The 20,455-nt window shown below is 47.1% G+C and overlaps 2 protein-coding genes across 4 annotated transcripts; one reads left to right on the top strand and one right to left on the bottom strand.

Annotated features, from left to right (window-relative positions):
• The first annotated feature begins 680 nt into the window (after window positions 1-680).
• On the top strand, window positions 681-2,696 carry TOMM22 (translocase of outer mitochondrial membrane 22). The gene is made up of 4 exons (XM_014479332.2): window positions 681-839; window positions 1,066-1,184; window positions 1,619-1,736; window positions 1,968-2,696. The coding sequence occupies exons 1-4, from the start codon at window positions 729-731 to the stop codon at window positions 2,040-2,042; spliced, it is 423 nt and encodes a 140-aa protein (XP_014334818.2). The 5' UTR covers window positions 681-728; the 3' UTR covers window positions 2,043-2,696.
• Window positions 2,697-3,190: 494 nt separating this feature from the next.
• Window positions 3,191-15,444, bottom strand: JOSD1 (Josephin domain containing 1). Of its 3 annotated transcripts, none has more exons than XM_070371566.1 (5): window positions 15,174-15,444; window positions 14,037-14,847; window positions 7,222-7,350; window positions 6,898-7,092; window positions 3,191-6,250 (listed from the first exon to the last, which is right to left on the bottom strand). In XM_070371566.1, the coding sequence occupies exons 2-5, from the start codon at window positions 14,219-14,221 to the stop codon at window positions 6,151-6,153; spliced, it is 609 nt and encodes a 202-aa protein (XP_070227667.1). In that variant the 5' UTR covers window positions 14,222-14,847; window positions 15,174-15,444; the 3' UTR covers window positions 3,191-6,150. The 3 variants fall into 3 exon arrangements, with proteins under 3 accessions (XP_070227667.1, XP_070227668.1, XP_070227669.1); XM_070371567.1 differs by having other exon boundaries at window positions 15,252-15,444; XM_070371568.1 differs by lacking the exon at window positions 15,174-15,444 and adding an exon at window positions 15,118-15,136.
• Between the last annotated feature and the right edge of the window lie 5,011 nt (window positions 15,445-20,455).

The raw sequence follows: 20,455 nt of genomic DNA, 5'->3' as shown, positions 1-20,455 counted from the left end.
ATTTCTTTGCATTGATTGCTGAGGAAGGCTTTCTTATCTCTCCTTGCTATTGTTTGGAATTCTGCATTCAGATACTTATATCTTTCCTTTTCTCATTTGCTTTTCGCTTCTCTTCTTTTCACAGCTATTTGTAAGGCCTCCCCAGACAGCCATTTTGCTTTCTAGTGTTGGCCTAAGTGTGATATACCGACTTGATGGACATGAGTTTGGGTAAACTCCGAGAGTTGGTGATGGACAGGGAGGCCTGGCGTGCTGCGATTCATGGGGTCGCAAAGAGTCGGACACGACTGAGCGACTGAACTGAACTGAAGTGTGATATCTGGGAGGCTTGTTATTAATAAAATGCAGATTTCCAGACTCACCCTAAGTCCACTGAACAGAATTAGCGCGGGCACACCCGACTCTCTGCCTTAACAAGTTTTCCAGTTGTGTCACGTTCCCGTCTGCCTTTTGAAGGCCAGTGAAGCATCATTGACTCGATGGACGTGAGTCTGAGTGAACTCCAGGAGTTGGTGATGGACAGGGAGGGCTGGCGTGCTGCAATTCATGGGGTCGCAGAGTCGGACACGACTGAGCGACTGAACTGAATTGACTGAACTGAAGTCAATCCGCCAGACGGCGGCGCTCTTCCCCAGTCCGCCAAGCTCCGGCTCCCGGAAGAGCGGCTCTATCCGCCGTCGTCGCTGCACTCGCCTCTTCTTTTTCGCTTCCGGTGCCCCCTCACAGCCATGGCTGCCGCCGCCGCCGGCCCTGGGGCGCCTCTGTCCGCGGACGAATTGCTTCCGAAAGGCGATGCCGAGAAGCCTGAGGAGGAGCTGGAGGAGGAAGACGACGAGGAGGTACTGAGCGCCGCAGGGCAGAGAGGGGCTGGGAGGTGTGGGCAGGGAGTGGGGGTGTGGGATCCGCGTGCTGCGGAATCTGGACTAAGGCGCATCGCGGAGCCTGGAGAGGTCCCAGCGGAGGCGTCTCCTGGAGGCGGGGTGAGGCCCTGCTTGGACCGGGGTGTCCCGGCGTCGGGGGTGGTTGCCGCAGCTTCGGCCCATATCCACGCCTCCTCCACCACAGCTAGATGAAACCCTCTCGGAGAGACTGTGGGGTCTGACGGAGATGTTCCCGGAGAGGGTCCGGTCCGCGGCTGGAGCCACTTTTGATCTCTCCCTCTTCGTGGCTCAAAAAATGTACAGGTAAGGGACAAGGGTCAAGACATTGGGATGTGCCTGGCGTGACCGAGGTGCCCTGAATGAACACGGGCTTTGGAAGCAGCAGACCTGGGTTGGAGGCCACCTCGATCACTGAGTGACCTCGGATTGGTGCCACCTTAACCTTTCTTGGTCTTGATTTTCTCTTCTGTAAAGTGAGGCTTCTTATCGGGTGGGGGGTCATTGTGAGGATCAGATTATGTGTAATAAAAGCAGCATTGTGAGAACTCAGTTCAGACTCTTATTAAGTGTACAGCCCCCAGACTGCTCCTCCTGCTTGTGGCAGGAGCACGGTGCAGGGATTGGGTAGAACACGTTTATCAAAAACATCAGTGTGTGCAGGGTGAGAGGTTTGGTTACTAGTTCGTTCTTGGGGAAGCTGTTTTTGTCTCGCCGTCACGCTCATGCTCCCTGTGCAGGTTTTCCAGGGCAGCCTTGTGGATTGGAACCACTTCCTTCATGATCCTGGTTCTTCCGGTCGTCTTTGAAACTGAGAAGTTACAGATGGAGCAACAGCAGCAGCTGCAGCAACGGCAGGTGAGCCCAGACCCTGGGCTTTTTGCCAATAGTGGCGACACAAGTTTGTTTATTCCTCCGGCACCTAGGTAGGGCAGCTAATGTGCCATGCAGGATTGGGATCTGGCCCAAGCCCTTTGGGTACCATTTTCGCAACATTGTTTTCATAGACTTCGTCTGCCCAGACAGGTATGATGAAAATGAGACCCTTGGGTCTGTACAATGCCTTACACCCCTCCTTTTCTTTTCCAGATACTTCTAGGGCCTAATACAGGGCTGTCAGGAGGAATGCCGGGGGCTCTACCTTCACTTCCTGGAAAAATCTAGATTGCTACTGCTATATTTGACCTGTCTTGGTGGGAAGAAGTTTGAAAATTCAATAGTGTTTGAACTGCTGATTATTGGATTTTTTTTTTTTTTTTTTAAACTTTGGCACATGGCTCTATAAACCTGGTGGCGGGAATTCTCCCCACATTGGCTCATGGAGAGACTCCTCACTTGCAGCTGTGCCCTCCACTGTCCTGACTTATTTCTTCTCTCAATGCTGATACCAGAGAGCAGCAACGCAGACGGTTACACCAGCTCTGGCCACCCACCCCCCCTCACTAAATTACTCCTGGTGGAAGATCTCACTATTCCCTTGCTGGGGTGGGAACTGATGCCGTGGAGAAGGATATGCTCCTGACCGTTAATAGAATGGAGATGTTGGGGAGGGATGTGCACACAAGATAAAATACAAAATGCATTAATTACAGCTCTGCTGCAAAGCAGCCACTGTGAATTTCTGTGTATGTTGGAAAGGATGGAGGGAGGGCTGGCAGCTTCAGCCACAAGATGGGGACTGGAGGACAGAGCAGGAGCTCATTTCCTCCAATATTTCGGCTGTTAGACTTGTGTGTATATGTGTCTAAAAAGGAAAAAAAAGTCAGTGCTCACATTTTGTATTTAAATATTAAAAAAAAAATGATTCCAACCGAAAAATATCTTCCAAGTGCTTGTGATACATACCCGGAAATTACTTGGACCATTTTAGCAGGACAAAGGCTGCCCCTCATGTTTTCTCTCACCTAAGCCAGCACCACCATTTAATACTGATTGACCCCTTAAGGCCAAAAAGGTAAAAAAATTCCTCTTTGTTCAAGACCCTCTCTGAGTTGCAGCAGTCACTTTCAGGTCTGGCAACAGAGGACTGGGTTCATGAACTTGCAGTCTACAACGACGTTTCAGTCACTAAGTCGTGTCTGACTCTTGCGACCCCATGGACTATAGCCCGCCAGGCTCCTCTACCCATGGGATTTCCCAGGCAAGAGTACTGGAGTGGGTTGCCAGGATCTTCCTGACCCAGAGATTGTAACTGCATTGACAGGCAGATTCTTTACCACTGAGCCACCTGGAGAATTCTCTAGTGGTTCAGTAGTTAGGACTTTGCACTTCCACTGCAGGGGGTACAGGTTTGATCCCTGGTCAGGAAACTAAGATTCCACATGGCCATGCAGCAAATCCAAAAAAAGAAAAAATTATAAAGGACTTGTAAAGAATGACAGTATTGATTTCTAGTCTGGGAATAGGAAGGTAGCAAGTACATCTTGGGTTTGTTCTTTTTTAAAAAATACAATTAACCCTTGAAAAATAAAGGGTTGGGGGGACTAACCCTCCATGCAACCAAGTCTGTGCAGTTCTTTTTTCAACGGCCCTGTGTGGGTCTGCAGTTCAACCACAGATTGTGGTACTGTAGTATTCACTGAAAAAATTTCATGTATAGAGTGGACCCGCATAGTTCAAACCTGTGCTGTTTGAGGATCAACCGTAATTGCTGATGAGCTCTTAATAGTGAATCCAGCTGTAGCTCTTTGCACTCTGTAGTTTTTCCACTTAACATACATTTTTATTGGCATTGTGCTAGTAACAATACTAAGCCTTTCATGTGGGTTGCTGGAACCTTATTATACAATTTAGGAGGTGGTAGTATTCTCATTTTACAAGAAAACAGTCCCAGAAAGGTTAAAATGATCTGCTCCGGGCTGAACAGAAAATGCCTGATCTGAATTCAAATCTAGACAGTCCTACTTAGAATCCTGCAATGTACTTGATGCTGGGGCCTCCAGGCCCTCTTGAAATGCTACTTGTTAATCAGGGAAAAATATATTACTTGTCAATAAAGAAAACTTGTACTTAGATGAAGGTTAGGGTTCTTCATATTGTGGAGCCTAGTTTTTTAAGTTAAATTGAGAAATGTCTTAGACTTCTTTTGAATCAAGTCGTACTTGGTGAATCTTTTGTCTGGATTTTTTGAAGTGAGAGGTTTGACCAAAGCAAAGTATGTCTCTAAAAGAGGACTTAGAGCAGTTGTGAATGCCTTTTAAAGCTAAAGTTCACTTTTTAAAATATACATAGTTACAGAATTCAGACGTGAAATTTATGGAGTTTTCCATTTTTAATATTTGGTTAAACAAAATACATCTTTTGTAAACAAACCCAGCACAAGGCCAACAAAAAGGAATAAAAGCAAGAAAAAACAAAAAGCCTAGGGTTGCCCCTTACTGGGCATCAGGGTCAGGCCTGCCCACTTCCTTAAAGGAAGTGGGGCTTTCTGCCCTTGGGCATCAGCATAGGTCCCTGTTCCTAAGCACCAGAATTGGATATGAACAGAGGAACCAGCCCTGAAATGGTTAAGCGTCTTTGCATATCCCATTGGCTTATGGACTCCAAGTGCATGAGGACTCCTTTGAAGTGCTGTCTGCACAGGCCCAAGCAGACTGGTGGTGAGGAGTTTCCTCCTCCTCCCAGGAGATGGCTTACATCACTGACCGTGCCAATGGACCCAAGGTCCTGCTTGTGACAGTCAGCAAGGTTGGCTGTAACTTCTGGCTGGTGGTGGTTGGAATGTCATTGTGCAGGGGTGACGAGCTCCCTGTGGTGCCAAGCAGGTCTGGTGTAGAAAATGGTGCAGAAGAGACTGCGGCCACTTGCTGAGAGGGTGAAACGCAGTAGTTGCTTGGTGGCCTCTGTTACTCAGCATTAAAAAAATGGCCTTGTGGGATTGAAGATACATGTGCAGAAGAGGTGCTGGTGTAAACATGCACTCCAGTCACAGTGGGGAGAAAGCCTCAGCTTCATCCCGTTAAGCTTGCTCAGGCTGGACATGCAAGCCCCAGGCTGGCTCTGCTGCTGGAGAGGAGTCTGGCCAGTGGGGCAGCTCTCAGACCTGCCAAGACCACTGATCTGTGAAGGGCTGAACAGGCCACCCCTGCCTGCCCCCCTGCCTTGAGACCACCACGGCCCCTTTGGTGACAGGCGGTGTAGTCTAACACTTCTCCTGTTTTCCAAAGTTACCAGGAGAAAAGTGGCCTACAGCTCTTTAAAGAGGTAGGGGGGGTCAATTCTCAGTTGATCTGTAAAGGAAACTCCAGAGAGATGACAAACCCAGGTCCTAAGCAGAATGCACATATCTACCCAACGTGAGGGCCCTGCTTCTGGTCACCAGAGTGACTCCAAGCCTAAGACTTCTACTAATTTGAGCTGCTCCAAATCTCTGAGGGCTTAGCTTCACAATACTTCCCTTGCCCAACACTGTCTCAAACTAGTAGAATTTGATGGTAAAGGCAGTCTTATTTTTTTCTGATTTTGCCGGGGTGGGTCAGCTGGGAAAACTGCCCTTTGGCCTGTCTTGTGTCCCCAAACCTTCTAAACCAGTGCAGTGAAGTGGCGGGGACAAAGCTGGAGTGAGGCAGACAGGCTGTCCATGCCTGTCCCCAGCCTGGCTCTGGCCACATCCTCTTAGGTATCTAGCTCACCCTGTCATGTTAGAATATTGCAGGATTCAACCACCCGGCATGAAATATTAGAGAACTTTTCATTATCAAACTTCAAGGACGACCATAAACCACTCCTAAAAATGGGGTCAGGGTGGCATTGAGGGCTGGACTCAGCCTGCTGTGCGGCTGCTGCAGCTCTGGAGATGGTTTCCTGAGAGGCCTTCCTGCTCTGAGGCCTTCAAGCCAGTCCCATGGGCTTTGTCTGGACTGTGTTCAAATTCACCGGCTGCCAGGGAAGGGGACGGGGAGGCAGCGTCCCCCGGGGGTCAGAGCAGCAGTGAACTCCAGCACAGCCTCTGCCAAGCCCTCACAGAAGCCGGGAGAGGCAGCTGAGACCCACCTTCCTTCTCTTTAAAATAAAACCAAGGTCTCCACAGCTCGCCCTAAGCACACAGAGCTCCCGCTTTCCTTTTCCAGGAGCGAGTAACGCTGGTTGGTTCTTCTAACAGTCCACGTGTCTGTCCTATTGCACTGTCAAATCAGAGGGGAAAAAAAACCCGATGAGAAAAAAAACCCGATGAGATGTCTGGGGAAGTGGCGAGGGCAGACCCACGGCAGAGGCCGCAGCACATCACGGAGGATTTCAGGGGCCGAGGTGCCGAAGGCTGGGTAGGACTGCATCACACGTCAGCCCTCCAACTCTGATGGGCCTCCACCTCTTCTGGTACCACCAGCAGGAGTTCACAGTTCTTTCCTCGCAAATGATGTTTTAGAAACTTCCTACATGAAAAAAAGGGTAGATGAAAGAGAAAATGAAATGCTAGTAAAACTGCAGATGCCAGTCTTGGGGCCACATGTTCACTGCCAGGCAGTAACCTTGTTATTTATACCCTTGGCAGTCCTGAACACAATCTAGTCGTCTTGTTCTTGGGGCACTCCACGTTTGGTTACCTCTCAATCTTTCCAGTTAAATTTCCAATCTGAACTTTTGCTCATCCTCATATGTTACTGCCAACAGTAGCCAGTTCTGTGAGGAAGAGAGCCCCAAGTATTCTAAAGAACTTCTAATTGTAAAAAAAAAAAAAAAAAGGTTTCTTCTTTGGTCCTAAAAAAATTTAGCCCTCTGTGGCCCAAATGTCTGTCTTCCCTTCTCCGAACTGGCAGCTATACTGTCACAATTGTCTAAGTTGGAGAATGTTACAAGGGCAGTCCCACCAAACCAGAAAGCCAGCATCCAAGGTAATGGCACTTCTCTACCAGGGGACTTAACATCCTCTGGGGCCATGGAAGATTCAGGTCTTTTAAATCTAAGACCCTATGATTCTAAGTAACAACAGGGAGAGGATCCACAGAGCTAGGAATTTCACTTGCCTTGTCAAATACCCAAAGGTAAGTTCAACCTGCCACTACACCAGCCACACAGGTACCTGAGCTCGCTCTTGCCTCCAATCCATTCGGGCATCTTCAGTTTGGAGTCCAGGTTGTAGTAGGCACCTCCCACCTCTCGAACACAGATCCAGTGCTGCCTTTTGAGTGGCAGCTTCAGGGGACCCCAGCACAGGCTGGAGGGCAGGTTCATGATGAAGCCCATAACGTTTGTGAGAGCAATGGCGCCAACATCCCTGTAGAACAGAAACGGAGTCAGGCTCCACAGTGTCAGCCACTCCCCAGGATTCCCCGGCTGTAACCCCACCCCGGCTTCCTTTCCAGCTGAGCGTCAGATCCCTTCAAGTCAAGCCTGGTTCGATTACCTGCGCTTGTCCCACCAAACAGCTTCATAGCCTTTGGTCTGAAGTGCTGCCATAATGACGTTCACATCATAGTTCCCATTTCCCAGCATGCTCTTCTTGTGGGGGGTCACCATGGTGTTTGGCGACAACCTGCAAATGCGACAGGAGGGAAGCTGAGATTGGCTGGCCAGCCCAAGCCCTCCTGGCCCCACACTGGCAGGGACAGAAGACACTTTACACCACTGCCCCTGGAAGCCCGTTGCCGTCCACTCAAGTTAATGTAACCAGTTTTTTACTAAAGTATTTTGTAGTCTGAGCTCCTGCTGTCCTAGGGATTTATCTTTTGATGCAAAACGGTAATTCAGCAGTGGTGGCGCCTATCTGCCTGCCATTTAGAAAGTGCGTCTATAGTGAATTCAATGGATATAAAGAAAGAAATCTCTCATTTATGAAATCCCCAGATTTCCCTTTTCTGAAATTTTCTTTGCTGATCTTCCTGCTTTGATACAGCCTTTTTTTTTTTAACATTAGAAAATAGTATTTGATATTTTGATTTGCATAGGTAGTATCTGTCATTAGTTTTATTTTTTACAATTTAAATGCTTTCTATTTAAGGCCTGCATACTTGGTAATTATTAATTATTAAATAAAGGCCTACACACAGGTAACATCAATGTATCAACTGGGGCCCCAGGGAAAGCAATTAAAAACAGTATTAACCTGAAATGCATGAACCACCTAAAGGTATTCCAAATATACATGTGTGTGAAATACTGGAATCTGAAAGAAAATACGCCAACTGAAAAAATATTTTTGCCACCAGACAAGCAAAACTCAACTGCAGTCTGGTTCGCCCGCTGGCTTTAAGCCATCTTTGGGTCAGGCCTCTTTAGCCACTCCTCCGTCTTCAGATAAGGTCAGTTCTGGAGGCATTTCCAATCCTATTAATTTGCTTTCGCAGGCCGCACAGGCCAGGACCTGCGGAAAGGCAGGGGCAGCACACCTCTCACCCCAAGGAAGCGTCGTGAGTTCCTCAGGAATACAGGTGGAAAGCGGCTATCTAGGAGGCTGCTAACTGCCATCTCCAGAAGAGAATCAGATCTTGCAGTCAACTCTAAAAACTTAAGAGATCTTAGACTCTACACACAGCAACCATACTGGTATTTTTCCAACATACTCTTGCCACTGCTTAAAGCCTCCAAGGCTCCCAAAGCACTTAAATAGATCTAAATGACATTGGCAGGTCTGTAAGACCCTTAGGATTCTGCTGACCTCATCACTACCTCGCAGCACAAAGACCTTCTGTCTACTACCTGGACACACAAGCTCTCTCTCTCTTTCGGGCCTCTGCACTCACTGTCTCCAATGTCTGGAATGCTCTTCCCCTACATCTCCACTCGGCCTGCTCCTCATCATGTGGGTCTCAAGTGTTACTGCCCTAGAGACCTTTTCTGACTGGCCAACCTTAACTTTCTCCCAGTCATTTCCTCTTACATCCACCTGCTCCAATTTAATTACAGCCCAGGTTACTACTGGACATGTTTTCTGATTTGCCTGTGGGCTACTAAGAGGAAAGGCCAGCCAAGTCCCTTGGCTTGGGTCTAAAATGTAGCTTGATAGGATAAAGGCTCTGGGATAAAGGCTCTCAGTGCATTCTTGGGCACTTAGATCAAATGAGAAAGCCTATGGGAGACAGCCTACCTCAAGATATATCGAATTGCTTTCCTTCACCAACTTTTCAATAGCGTCTCGACCTTCAGTGAAGTCTCCAGCCAGTAGATGCATGAAGGTCCCAGTAGAGAAACTGCCAAGTCTTCCACCTCTTTTACCACCTAACTCCCTACCAGGCCTGAACCTGAGTGCTGTGCCGTCCCCTCAGTGTGTTCCCAAAGGACCACAGAAGGTGCTCAATACAGTAGCTGAGTGAATCAAAGAAATAGGTTTCCTGCAGGATTCCTTGAAGCCCCTAAAATGCTAATATTTACCTTGAGTCTCGAGGAGACAGGGGTTGGGGGTGGGGTTTGGGGAGGGTGGGTAGTAAAATGTTTCAGTTCCCAAACATCCTTGACTGCAGTTTTTTGAAGTGCATCTTCGAGGACTAGAGTTTCCAAGGGCGTCTTCCCCTTGTCCTACATCTTCTATCTCAGATTCAAACCCTTGCCTGTCTATTCCTACTCTCTCCCCCTAACTGGAGGCCCTCATCTCACACCTGGATATTTTGAAACAGGTTCCTAAATTGACCTCCGTGCTTCTAAACACTCCTTCCACCTACTCAGCCTGTATGTTCCTGCCACATTCACCAAAGTGTCATTTCAATTACTTACGTAAGAGCTGCCGATGGAGCCAGTTGCCTCGTTGGCCAGCTCTAACCCTCGCAGCCCCACTTGATGTGCTTTTCCCTTTCATGGGGCTTAGCGTACTTCAGGTACCATGGCCATGTGGCCTCTCTTCTTTAGCCTCGTCCTTGTTCCGAGCTAAATCCTAAAGCTTTTTCAAGTTCCACCTAATACCCAACCTTTTCCATGAAACCCTTCTTGACTCCAACGTAGTAGGAAAAAAGAGAGCGATCTAAGGACCACACGTATTTGAGTTCACATCCAAGCAGCATCAGTATCAATTTTGAGATTTAATCTCCACACCTGTTAGCTTACCTGTAAAATGGGAACTATTCCTATCTTATAGGACCACTGAAGAATTCAGTAATTTCACACTTGCCCAGTGAAATAGCCGATGAAGGAGTGGCTAAATAAATGCCCAAAGTGAAGGGGTGACTGTATCTCTCATAGCTGGGCACTAGCAACTGAATAACCATGTGTTTGCCAAACCAATCAATATAGGGAAGGCCAAGAATGGTTTCCGTCTCAATCCTAGAGGAGAGGTCATTTGAGTAAGTGGAATCCAGGGACTTCCCTGGTGGCCCAGTGGTTCAGACTCTGTGCTTCCTGTTCAGGAGCATGGGTTCAATCCCTGGTTGGGAAACTAAGCTGCTGCAGGCTGGGTGCAGCCAAAAAAAAAAAAGATAAAAAATATTTTGAAGAAATGGGATCTATCCATTGTGCCCATTAAACTAGTACTTGTTTCTACTTTAACAATAATCAGGTGCCCACTGTGTTAGCTACTTTTAAGAGATTTATCACGTAATCCTTCCAACAATCTTGAGATTAGCCCCACAGTGTAAACAAGGAAGCTGAGGTACAGAGGTCAGGGTGGCTTGTACAGTCATATACAGCTAGTAAGTAGCAGAGCTAGGAATCCACCTCTAAACCTAAAGCTACACTCAACAGTCTCCTGGATACCGCAATACCTGCTCCCGCTGAATCCCATGGGAATTCTACTCTGTCTCAGTGGAATGTTTTCTTGAGATTCCGCAGCAAACTCCTGTTAAAGACTGTCTTAATAATTTCCATAGAGATTCTGAACTATACACTAGCCTCTCATTTTTGTCACCAAGGCAGACGTAAGAGCCATGAGATGTGAAGTCATCCACAAGTGAAAAGATGGGTTCTGTGTTTGTCTAAGGTGATGTTTCAGGTTTCAATGAAAAGGAGATGTGGAAACATTTCATGAAGATTCATTTTCTCTCAATTTTTTCCTTTTTATCAGTTCTGAAGAGGTGTGACCTTAGAAAATATGGCCTGGGACCTCCTAACGTGTTTTAAAATTTTTAAATACATAAAGCACAGATTACAGGGCCAGGCACACCAAAGGATTCTGTAGGTGGTGGCGATGAGCAGGAGGAGTCTGCCTGGCCCTTGGATAAGAAAATTTAAATCTCTAGAGGTTAACACTCAACAACACGTTTTCTCAGTTTACAACCACCATACCTTTAAATGTGGCTCCTTCCTTTAAATGTGTGCTCAGGGACTTTTTAATGGGGGGGGGGGGTGTAGAAGGGCTTCTCCGTGGTACAGGATGTTCACCAGTATCTATAATCCCTTATAGTTTGATCTTTTCTCCAATTTCAGTTGTTCATCCTTTCCAACAACCTCTCTGCTATTACTACAATCATGACCACTATCTTCAAATCCTGACTGAGCCTGTCACACCTGACTGTCTCTTCCCTGTTCCTGTGTTGCTGTCATTAGCTTAGTCCTTTCCAAATCCCTATTCGTTTCCATTTCTACCATGAGTCATCTCATACCCACAACTGCACTGAAACTCCACCCTGCTTTTGTATTTCTTCTACCTGGCTAGAATTCAACTACAAGGATGAACTTCCTCTCAACAAATGGCATTAATCAAAAACTTTTCCCCATTGCTACCATTTATCAACATCTTCAAAACAGCACAGAACTTTGGATCTGGGAATTTTAAATTATCTAGTTAACATTACTGTCAACATTACTCTTTTCTGTTAAGATCCAAACAGATTATCTTTTTCCCTTTAAACTGCTCTAAATTCCAAAGTTCTAATTCACTTAAATCTATTCTCAAGCTGGGTCAATGTACAGTTCTGAGCTGTATTACTTCTCCGTGGCTAAGTTTTGTTCAGCTTGCTTTCTTTACAGTGCCGAGTGGTGCCTGGCACACTGCAGGCAGCTAGTAAATGTTTGCTTAAAAAATTCCATCCTCTCTCCCTCACCTCTTCTCCCTTTTTTTCCCCTGCTCTGATTCCTTTCACACTTCTTTGTTTCTGTGTATCCACACAGAATCTTCCCATGTTAAATACTCTGTACAGAATGCCACCTCTGGAGTGGTAAGGTACAAATATTCTCGTATTTACATGGACATTTACATCATGCTGACAGGTAACTGGAGAATGCAGTACAACTTGCTAAAGCTTCAAAAGCCAGAACAGAACTTTGGTTCTATGTGAGTTTAGCAAATATTTAGCATTCTTTCAATCGGGGAAAACACAGCTGAAAGAGTCCTGCTATTATCCACGAACAGCTTATAATCACAGTCCACATCTTCAGACCCAGGCCCAACTTCCTAGAAGGGTGAGCGGCTACTGACGATATAATTGCTCTGACATCCCTTCCCAATATTCAGGAAGGAGCAGAGTAGTTAGGAAAGCAGGTCCTCCATTCACAAAGCCTGGGTCCAAATCCTGCGATTAATAGGTCTATGTTCCCTCATCTGGAAAAATCAGAAGTAACAGGATCTACCTTGTAAAATGGGTGTCAGGAGCAAGTTAACACAAGGAAAGCAGTCAGAACAGTGCTCGTACAGAGTGAGCGCTCATCTGTGTTAGTGGTTATCATCATGTTGACCCGGGCCAAATTTATCTGTGAAAAACTTCTAAATGGACACACAGAATCTTGTACTTGACTTTTGCTAGTTGAGTGAAACTGGGTAAATTGCTTAAGGTGAATTCTGGTTTCCTAGGATCACTCCTAATAAGGTTGTAAGCTTGTCAGAGTTCAAAGTATTAAGCACATTCAAGCACTCGGGGTCTTTTCCTTCTCCCTAGTCTTCAATTAGGAAATAATTTGCAAATATTCAATCAGGAGTAGAAGATGTATTAATGGCTAGCCAAATGGGAGCAGTCTAAAGGACTGGCCTCCAGCAATCTGAGACAAATTATCTCATCTCCCAGGGCCCTGTTGCCTGAAGAGTTCATTCTACTTGCCAGGTAATGGCTATGATGCAAAGGACACATTTGCCCTGCTAAGGCATTACTATGGTTATTATTGACCTTGGAAAATAATTACCCTCATTATAACTTTGTCAGCACACCAAGATTAACATTCTTTTAAAAGAGGGCCTATGGTTCTTTTAGGGTAAATGGTCCATACCTATGCTTCAAAAATCACCCCAGATAGGTTGCTCTCAGCTGTAATTCAGGCCCTCCTGGGGCCATAATTTCATCTCTGAATGGAGTCAGAGAAGGATCTTCTGTAACTGCCAATATGCACTGCTTGAAGAATTCCTGAGCTTTCTTCGCACTTGAGAACTGAGCAGGATAACTCTTTAGTAGCTAGAGTAGTGAGACAGGCTCACTGCCAAAGTTGCTATGGACTGCAGACATGCTGCTTATCCAGACACTGCCGAACCATTTCTCAAACTCTTTGAGAGAAAAGTTTTAAAACATCAAAGCTGAGAGAAAAAAGCTGAACTTCTATCAACCTGTCTGGTAGCACTTTGCAAAGTAGATAAGAAAGGCCATCTGGAATGAAGTAGAAAGGGGAGAGGACCTAGAGTCAGCCTCAAATTATAGCTTTGCTACTTCAAAGCTGTTTGGACATTACCTGACCTTTCCTTCTCTTTCTATATCAGTAAAAAAGAGACAGTAAATCAACTAAGAGAGCTAAACAAAACACCATATAAAAAGCACCAAGGCCAGCACATGGCTTCACAGAGAAGCTGAGTATTGTGCAAGAACTTTCTTACGGAACCCACAACATTTCAACTCTGATGACAGGTGATTGAGTGTGTACCTATCTGGTTCCCCTTCTAAACTCTTAAACTCCTTGAGGGCAGGACTTGAGCGGCATTAATATCACCGTGGTCAACAGCACAGCAACAAACCTGGATTTAAGCTTGGCTTCATTTCTTGTTATGTTACCTTGGGCAAATTACTGAACTCCTCTGAGTCCTGTCTTTATCCACAAAATGGAAATAATTACACATTCCAATGGACTGTAGAGGGGATCACTTGAGATAACACCACTGAGGCTCTTAGCACTGACCCTAGCCCACTGGAGGTGCTCAGTAAATGGTCCTGATTATTCTCTTTCCCATTCCTGTGTCCCTTACACCTGCTAACAGCATCTAGCTAATAAGACCTGTTAGTTTGAAGGTTTATGCAGCAGAGAAGTTGCCCCATGCACAGAAATTCAGAAAGAGCAACAACTATATGTATGAAGACCCGAACGAGAAGGGGAGTTCCCTACCTCTGGAAAATCTCTTGCAGCGTTTCCCGGGTGAAGGCATTGCTGTCCTGGAAGACGTTATTGAGGGCGTGCAGAGCACAGAGCTCCCTGCGCTGTTTCTCATGGTAGATTTGTGGGGGTGCTGCCTGGGGCAGCTCCAATGATTCAGATTTGACCTTGTCTCCTTTCCATGGCACGCAACTCATGTTTTTCCTTTTAGGTTCCAGAGAGGGCTAAAAACACCCCACCCTTCCCTCCTGAGGAGGAATGTAAGCTTCTCAGTCTTTTGAGATTTCCTGAGGTCCACCTTACTTTCTGGTGTCCATGATTTATGCTTTGTCACGGGGAGAAGAAAAGGTTGGACTCAAAAGGAAAAATAATCCCTCTCTTCTCAACAAAAAATTAACTTTTGGATTAGTGTATTTTACCGCCACTGTCAAAGTGCAGAAGTTTTAAAAAACCATGTAAAATCAAAGACCTTGTTTTCCTTCTTCCACCCCCTCCAAAAAAACCCAACGATTTTCTTGTTGTATTTTCTCTCTGCAAATGCCAACCAGGCCTCAAGGCAGGACGACCGGATGGAATCGGTCACATCGCTCCTTTTCTTCCATTTCTTTGGAACCACGAAGTCACTGGCTTGGGAAACAAGGCCTAAGCGGCGGATAAAACGCAAATTTCGAGCAGCTAACGAGGGCTGGCCGGCGTGGGTTCGCGGGCCCTGCTGCGGCCTCGGGGGAGGCTCTCCATCCTCTTGGGTGCGGCGGGACCTCGAGAGGCCGAGACGGACGCAGTTCCTTCGGAAAGCGCGAACTCTCACCCTCTCGACGCGGCCCTACGGAGAAGACAACTCCTGTCAGCTCCGGCGGTCGTGCGGGCCACCGCGGAGGACCGGGCTGCCCCGGGAAGCGGCGCGGCGGGTCCGGCCCCAGCCCCAGCCCCAGGGAAGGTCCTTCGCGGCGACGCGCAGGCCAGTCAGGGGTGGGGCCGGACAGCTCGCCTCGCTCTCGGGGGCCTGGGCCCACCCAGCTCGTAGCCCCCACCCCAACCTCCCCCCCGTCACGTGAGTGCAAAACCCGAGCCGCCCTCCCGCCGCTCCCCTAACCCCGGTCCCCGCGCCGCCCGGACAGCCTGCTGCCGCGCCGCCGCTCGCCCTCTCACCGCTGCCGACCGCCACCTGGAGCTGCGGGCCGCCACCTGGGTCGCGCTCCGGGCGGGCGGGCAGGGGAGCGCACGCACCTGAGCCCGACGTCAGCGGTCCCCGCCCGGCGCGTGCTCCGGAAACGCCCTCCTTCGCCGTTTCCCCGCTCCCGCCCAGCCGCGGCGTCACGTCTGACGTCAGCGTGACGTCAGCGGCGCCGGCTTCTGGGCCGCGGTGGCGGTCCCGTTAACAGGGTGCGGGCTGCGGTGGGTCTCCTAGGGGTGCGGGGTTGGGAGTTCGGCGGCCGCGGCAGCCGCGGCGGCGGCGCTAGCTCGCCGTAGGAAGAGCTAAGTGCCGGGTTCCTCGGCTCTGTTCCTTCCGGGGCTGGGCTGGCCAGGCGGCCCGGCGAGTCCCGCCCCGGTGCCTATTCCGCCCTTCGCTTCCCCTGGGCGTCGGCTCCGTTCCAGGGCGGCGACCCGGCCCGCGGCTGCACTTTAGCGGCTCTTCCCACCCGTCCGCTCTCTCTGACCGTGCTTTTGGGGCTGACTGCTTGCGCGAACCCGGACTAGTCTTACCTGCGCCGACCGTTTTATGTTTGTCTAGCACGCCGTTTCCCAGGTTATTTCATAGCACTTTACTGACGCGGACGGGCGCAGAGTTTCTTGGTTAGTGGGCCCGACCGCCGTCACTTTCCAGGAGCTCCTGCGTGCTGAGTTCCTTGCTGCGAGCCGAGTTTGAAGTGGTGTACAGCCCTATTTCAGTTCCTTGGTGTCGAATTTCGGCTTGCTACTCACAGACCACCGTCCTTTTGCCTCAGGTTCCCGTCTGGTCCATGGTGGTGGCCATAGAGTTTTCCTCTGAATTTTCTCTAGGTCTATCTTGAGAGCAGTGTGTGTATCAGGAAGATGAATTCAGTCTCGCATGAATCTCCGCCGCCCGCTTTTTTTTTTTCTTTTTGAATTTTTTGTTCAGAAAGTTCGAAAAACAATAAAAAAAATAACGATTCGGTCATTTCTTTAATTCTGCTTCAACAGAACTCACTGTTAAAACACAAAGTTCAATTGAGTAATTTGAAAATCTAATTGAGTTATTAAACAACTCATGTATCTGGCAGCACCCCAGCTAGTAAATAGAAAGGTGCTCCTAGAAGTTGTGCAAAATGGAAGGTTTTTAATAGAAGAAAGTGGATTGTATTGCTGGAAGGGCACATTCCCTTATAGGAAGGCAAGGGTTTTATCAGGCAGAGTAGTTCAGTAGTGATTAATTAAAGATGCTACTCCTGATAGAGGCTGAAACTGCAATTTAGTTAGGTGTTAAATCTTGGCTGGGCTTAACACAAGTGATATCTTCCCAGATGGTTCGGTGGTAAAAAATCTGCCTCCAGATTTTGGAGGCACTCCAAATTTGCACTCCAGTTCAAGAGAGGCAAGAAAGAGGTCTGGGTTTTGAGCTCTGTGCCGGGAAGATTCCCTGGAGTAAGAAATGGCAACCCACTCCAGTATTCTTGCCTGGAAGATTTCGTGGAGAGGAGCCTGGTGGGCTACAGTTCACAGGGTCGCAAAGAGACGTGACGGAGCACGCACCAACCAGTGACTGTACAGACTAGCACTTAGCAGGTTATGTGCCTGCCTGTGTGATCGGGAGTCCTCTGCCCTGATTGACGCAACTTTTGAATTTTTTATAATGTGTAACCCACCTAAGGATTAAAGTTATATTTGCAAAAGATTCGTTATTGAGGCTTGCAAGCATTGTTCTAAGTGCTTTACTTATATTAGCTGATTTACTGTGAACTATCCTGTTAAGTTCATACTTCTCCTTGTGCTGACAACGGAAGCACAGATTAATTTGTTTGAGGTCACATAGCTAGTAAGTAGTGGACCTAGGATTTGAACCTAGGTTCTAACCTGTCTTCAGAAAAAGGATGTAAACATGATAAGGAAGTCCTTCTCTAAAATGTGATTTCAGATTCTTAAAGAAGTACCTCCTTGGACTTCCCTGGTGATCCAGTGGTTAAGAATTTGGCTTGCAATGCAGGGGACACCAGTTGGATCCCTGGTCTTGGAAGATCCCACGTGCCGCAGGGCAGATAAGTCCGTGAGCTGCAACTACTGCAGCTGGTGCTCTACATCAAGAGAAGCCACGGCAACGGGAAGCCTGTGCACTGCAACCAGAGGAAGCCTGAGAGCAGCAATGGAGATACAGCACAGCACAGTTCAGTTCAGTTCAGTCGCTCTGTCGTGTACGACTCTTCGCTACCCCATGAATCGAAGCACACCAGGCCTCCCTGTCCATCACCAACTCCCGGAGTTCACTCAGACTCAAGTCCATCGAGTCAGTGATGCCATCCAGCCATCTCATCCTCTGTCGTCCCCTTCTCCTCCTGCCCCCAATCCCTCCCAGCATCAGAGTCTTTTCCAATGAGTCAACTCTTCACATCACGAGGCCAAAGTACTGGAGTTTCAGCTTTAGCATCATTCCCTCCAAAGAAATCCCAGGGCTGATCTTCAGAATGGACTGGTTGGATCTCCTTGCAGTCCAAGGGACTCTCAAGAGTCTTCTCCAACACCACAGTTCAAAAGCATCAATTCTTTGGTGCTCAGCCTTCTTCACAGTCCAACTCTCACATCCATACATGACCACTGGAAAAACCATAGCCTTGACTAGACGGACCTTTGTTGGCAAAGTAATGTCTCTGCTTTTCAATATGCTATCTAGGTTGGTCATAACTTTCCTTCCAAGGAGTAAGTGTCTTTTAATTTCATGGCTGCAGTCACCATCTGCAGTGATTTCGGAGCCCCAAAAAATAAAGTCTGATACTGTTTCCACTGTTTCCCCATTTATTTCCCATGAAGTGATGGGACCTGGATGCCATGATCTTAGTTTTCTGAATGTTGAGCTTTAAGCCAACTTTTTCACTCTCCTCTTTCACTTTCATCAAGAGGCTTCTTAGTTCCTCTTCACTTTCTGCCATGTTCAACCTGATTTTAGAAAAGGCAGAGGAACCAGAGATCAAATTCCCAACATCCGCTGGGTCATGGAAAAAGCAAAAGAGTTCCAGAAAAACATCTATTTCTGCTTTATTGACTATGCCAAAGCCTTTGACTGTGTGGATCACAATAAACTGTGGAAAATTCTGAAAGAGATGGGAATACCAGACCACCTGACCTGCCTCTTGAGAAATCTGTATACAGGTCAGGAAGCAACAGTTTGAACTGGACATGGAACAACAGACTGGTTCCAAATAGGAAAAGGAGTACGTCAAGGCTGTGTATTGTCACCCTGCTTATTCAACTTCTATGCAGAGTACATCATGAGAAACGCTGGGCTGGAAGAAACACAAGCTGGAATCAAGATTGCCGGGAGAAATATCAATAACCTCAGATATGCAGATGACACCACCCTTATGGCAGAAAGACACAGCACAGCCACAGATAAATCAACAAACAAAAAAAGATCTGACATTTCTTAAAAAAAAAAAAAAAAAAAAGTAGTACCTTCTCTGTTAATATATATTTTTAATGGGTAAAGCCCTGTAGTGAGAAGGGCATTTTTTTTTTTTTTAACGCATACCATCAGGTGTAAGCACATTCTGAACTTGAACTCCTTCTGGAAGAGCCAGTTGGTAAGAGTCTAAATATCAATATTATTCTAGAATATAATGCCATAATTGGCTCTTCTGACAAACTGGGATTTTAATATTTTTATCTAATGGAGATATATGTAGGATCAGTTTAGTTCAGTCAGTTTCTGCAGTGATTTTCTCTTTGCGACCCCATGAATCACAGCACACTAGGCCTCCCTGTCCATCACCAACTCCCGGAGTTCACTCAGACTCACGTCCATCGAGTCAGTGATGCCATCCAGCCATCTCCAGCCATCTCATCCTCTGTCGTCCCCTTCTCCTCCTGACCCCAATCCCACCCAGCATCAGAGTCTTTTCCAGTGAGTTAACTCTTCGCATGAGGTGGCCAAAGTACTGGAGTTTCAGCTTTAGCATCATTCCCTCCAAAGAAATCCCAGTGCTGATCTCCTTCAGAATGGACTGGTTGGATCTCCTTGCAGTCCAAGGGACTCTCAAGAGTCTTCTCCAACACCACAGTTCAAAAGCATCAATTCTTTGGCGCTCAGCCTTCTTCACAGTCCAACTCTCACATCCATACATGACCACAGGAAAAACCATAGCCTTGACTAGACAGACCTTTGTTGGCAAAGTAATGTCTCTGCTTTTCAATATGCTATCTAGGTTGGTCATAACTTTCCTTCCAAGGAGTAAATGTCTTTTAATTTCATGGCCGCAGTCACCATCTGCAGTGATTTTGGAGCCCCAAAAAATAAAGTCGGACACTGTTTCCACTGTTTCCCCATCTATTTCCCATGAAGTGATGGGACCGGATGCCATGATCTTAGTTTTCTGAATGTTGAGCTTTAAGCCAACTTTTTCACTCTCCACTTTCACTTTCATCAAGAGGCTTTTTAGTTCTTCACTGTCTGCCATAAGGGTGGTGTCATCTGCATATCTGAGGTTATTGATATTTCTCCCAGCAATCTTGATTCCAGCTTGTGCTTCTTCCAGCCCAGCATTTCTCATGATGTACTCTGCATAGAAGTTGAATAAGCAGGGTGACAATACACAGCCTTGACGTACTCCTTTTCCTATTTGGAACCAGTCTGTTGTTCCATGTCCAGTTCAAACTGTTGCTTCCTGACCTGTATACAGATTTCTCAAGAGGCAGGTCAGGTGGTCTGGTATTCCCATCTCTTTCAGAATTTTCCACAGTTTATTGTGATCCACACAGTCAAAGGCTTTGGCATAGTCAATAAAGCAGAAATAGATGTTTTTCTGGAATCTTTTGCTTTTTCCATGACCCAGCGGATGTTGGGAATTTGATCTCTGGTTCCTCTGCCTTTTCTAAAACCAGCTTGAACATCAGGAAGTTCATGGTTCACGTATTGCTGAAGCCTGGCTTGGAGAATTTTGAGCATTACTTTACTAGCATGTGAGATGAGTGCAATTGTGCGGTAGTTTAATGGTGAGCAATTTCTCCAGAAGAAAAAAACTGATCAAAACCTTTGGAGTTGGATGACTTCTTGTTCCAGATTCCTAGCTGTATTTGTACAGATTTGGTTGCAAACAGGAACAAGAAGTTGTCTCTTAACTCTCAAGTAGATCCTTGGAACTGAAGGCTCTTTGGAACTCCGTCTCTTGCTCACTAAACTTTGTGTTTTCAGACCCCTAAACCTGGGTATGTTATCTTCTCAACTCAAATGGCTGCTCTTGCTTGCTTGCTGCCTGGGACGAGTC

This window comes from Bos mutus, chromosome 5, assembly GCF_027580195.1.
Source record: "Bos mutus isolate GX-2022 chromosome 5, NWIPB_WYAK_1.1, whole genome shotgun sequence".
NCBI lineage: Eukaryota > Metazoa > Chordata > Mammalia > Artiodactyla > Bovidae > Bos > Bos mutus.
This window is presented reverse-complemented; position numbering and strand designations above follow the sequence as displayed.

Excerpts from the sequence above, each read along its gene's own strand:
- TOMM22 (XM_014479332.2), top strand. The coding sequence starts at position 729 with ATGGCTGCCGCCGCCGCCGGCCCTGGGGCGCCTCTGTCCGCGGACGAA. Across the intron at positions 840-1,065 it reads AGGAGGAAGACGACGAGGAG|CTAGATGAAACCCTCTCGGA; the intron begins GTACTGAGCGCC and ends CCTCCACCACAG. Across the intron at positions 1,737-1,967 it reads AGCAGCTGCAGCAACGGCAG|ATACTTCTAGGGCCTAATAC; the intron begins GTGAGCCCAGAC and ends TTTCTTTTCCAG.
- JOSD1 (XM_070371566.1), bottom strand. The coding sequence starts at position 14,221 with ATGAGTTGCGTGCCATGGAAAGGAGACAAGGTCAAATCTGAATCATTG. Across the intron at positions 7,093-7,221 it reads GTTTGGTGGGACAAGCGCAG|GGATGTTGGCGCCATTGCTC; the intron begins GTAATCGAACCA and ends TCTGTTCTACAG. Across the intron at positions 6,251-6,897 it reads GGAGGCAAGAGCGAGCTCAG|GAAGTTTCTAAAACATCATT; the intron begins GTACCTGTGTGG and ends TTTTTCATGTAG.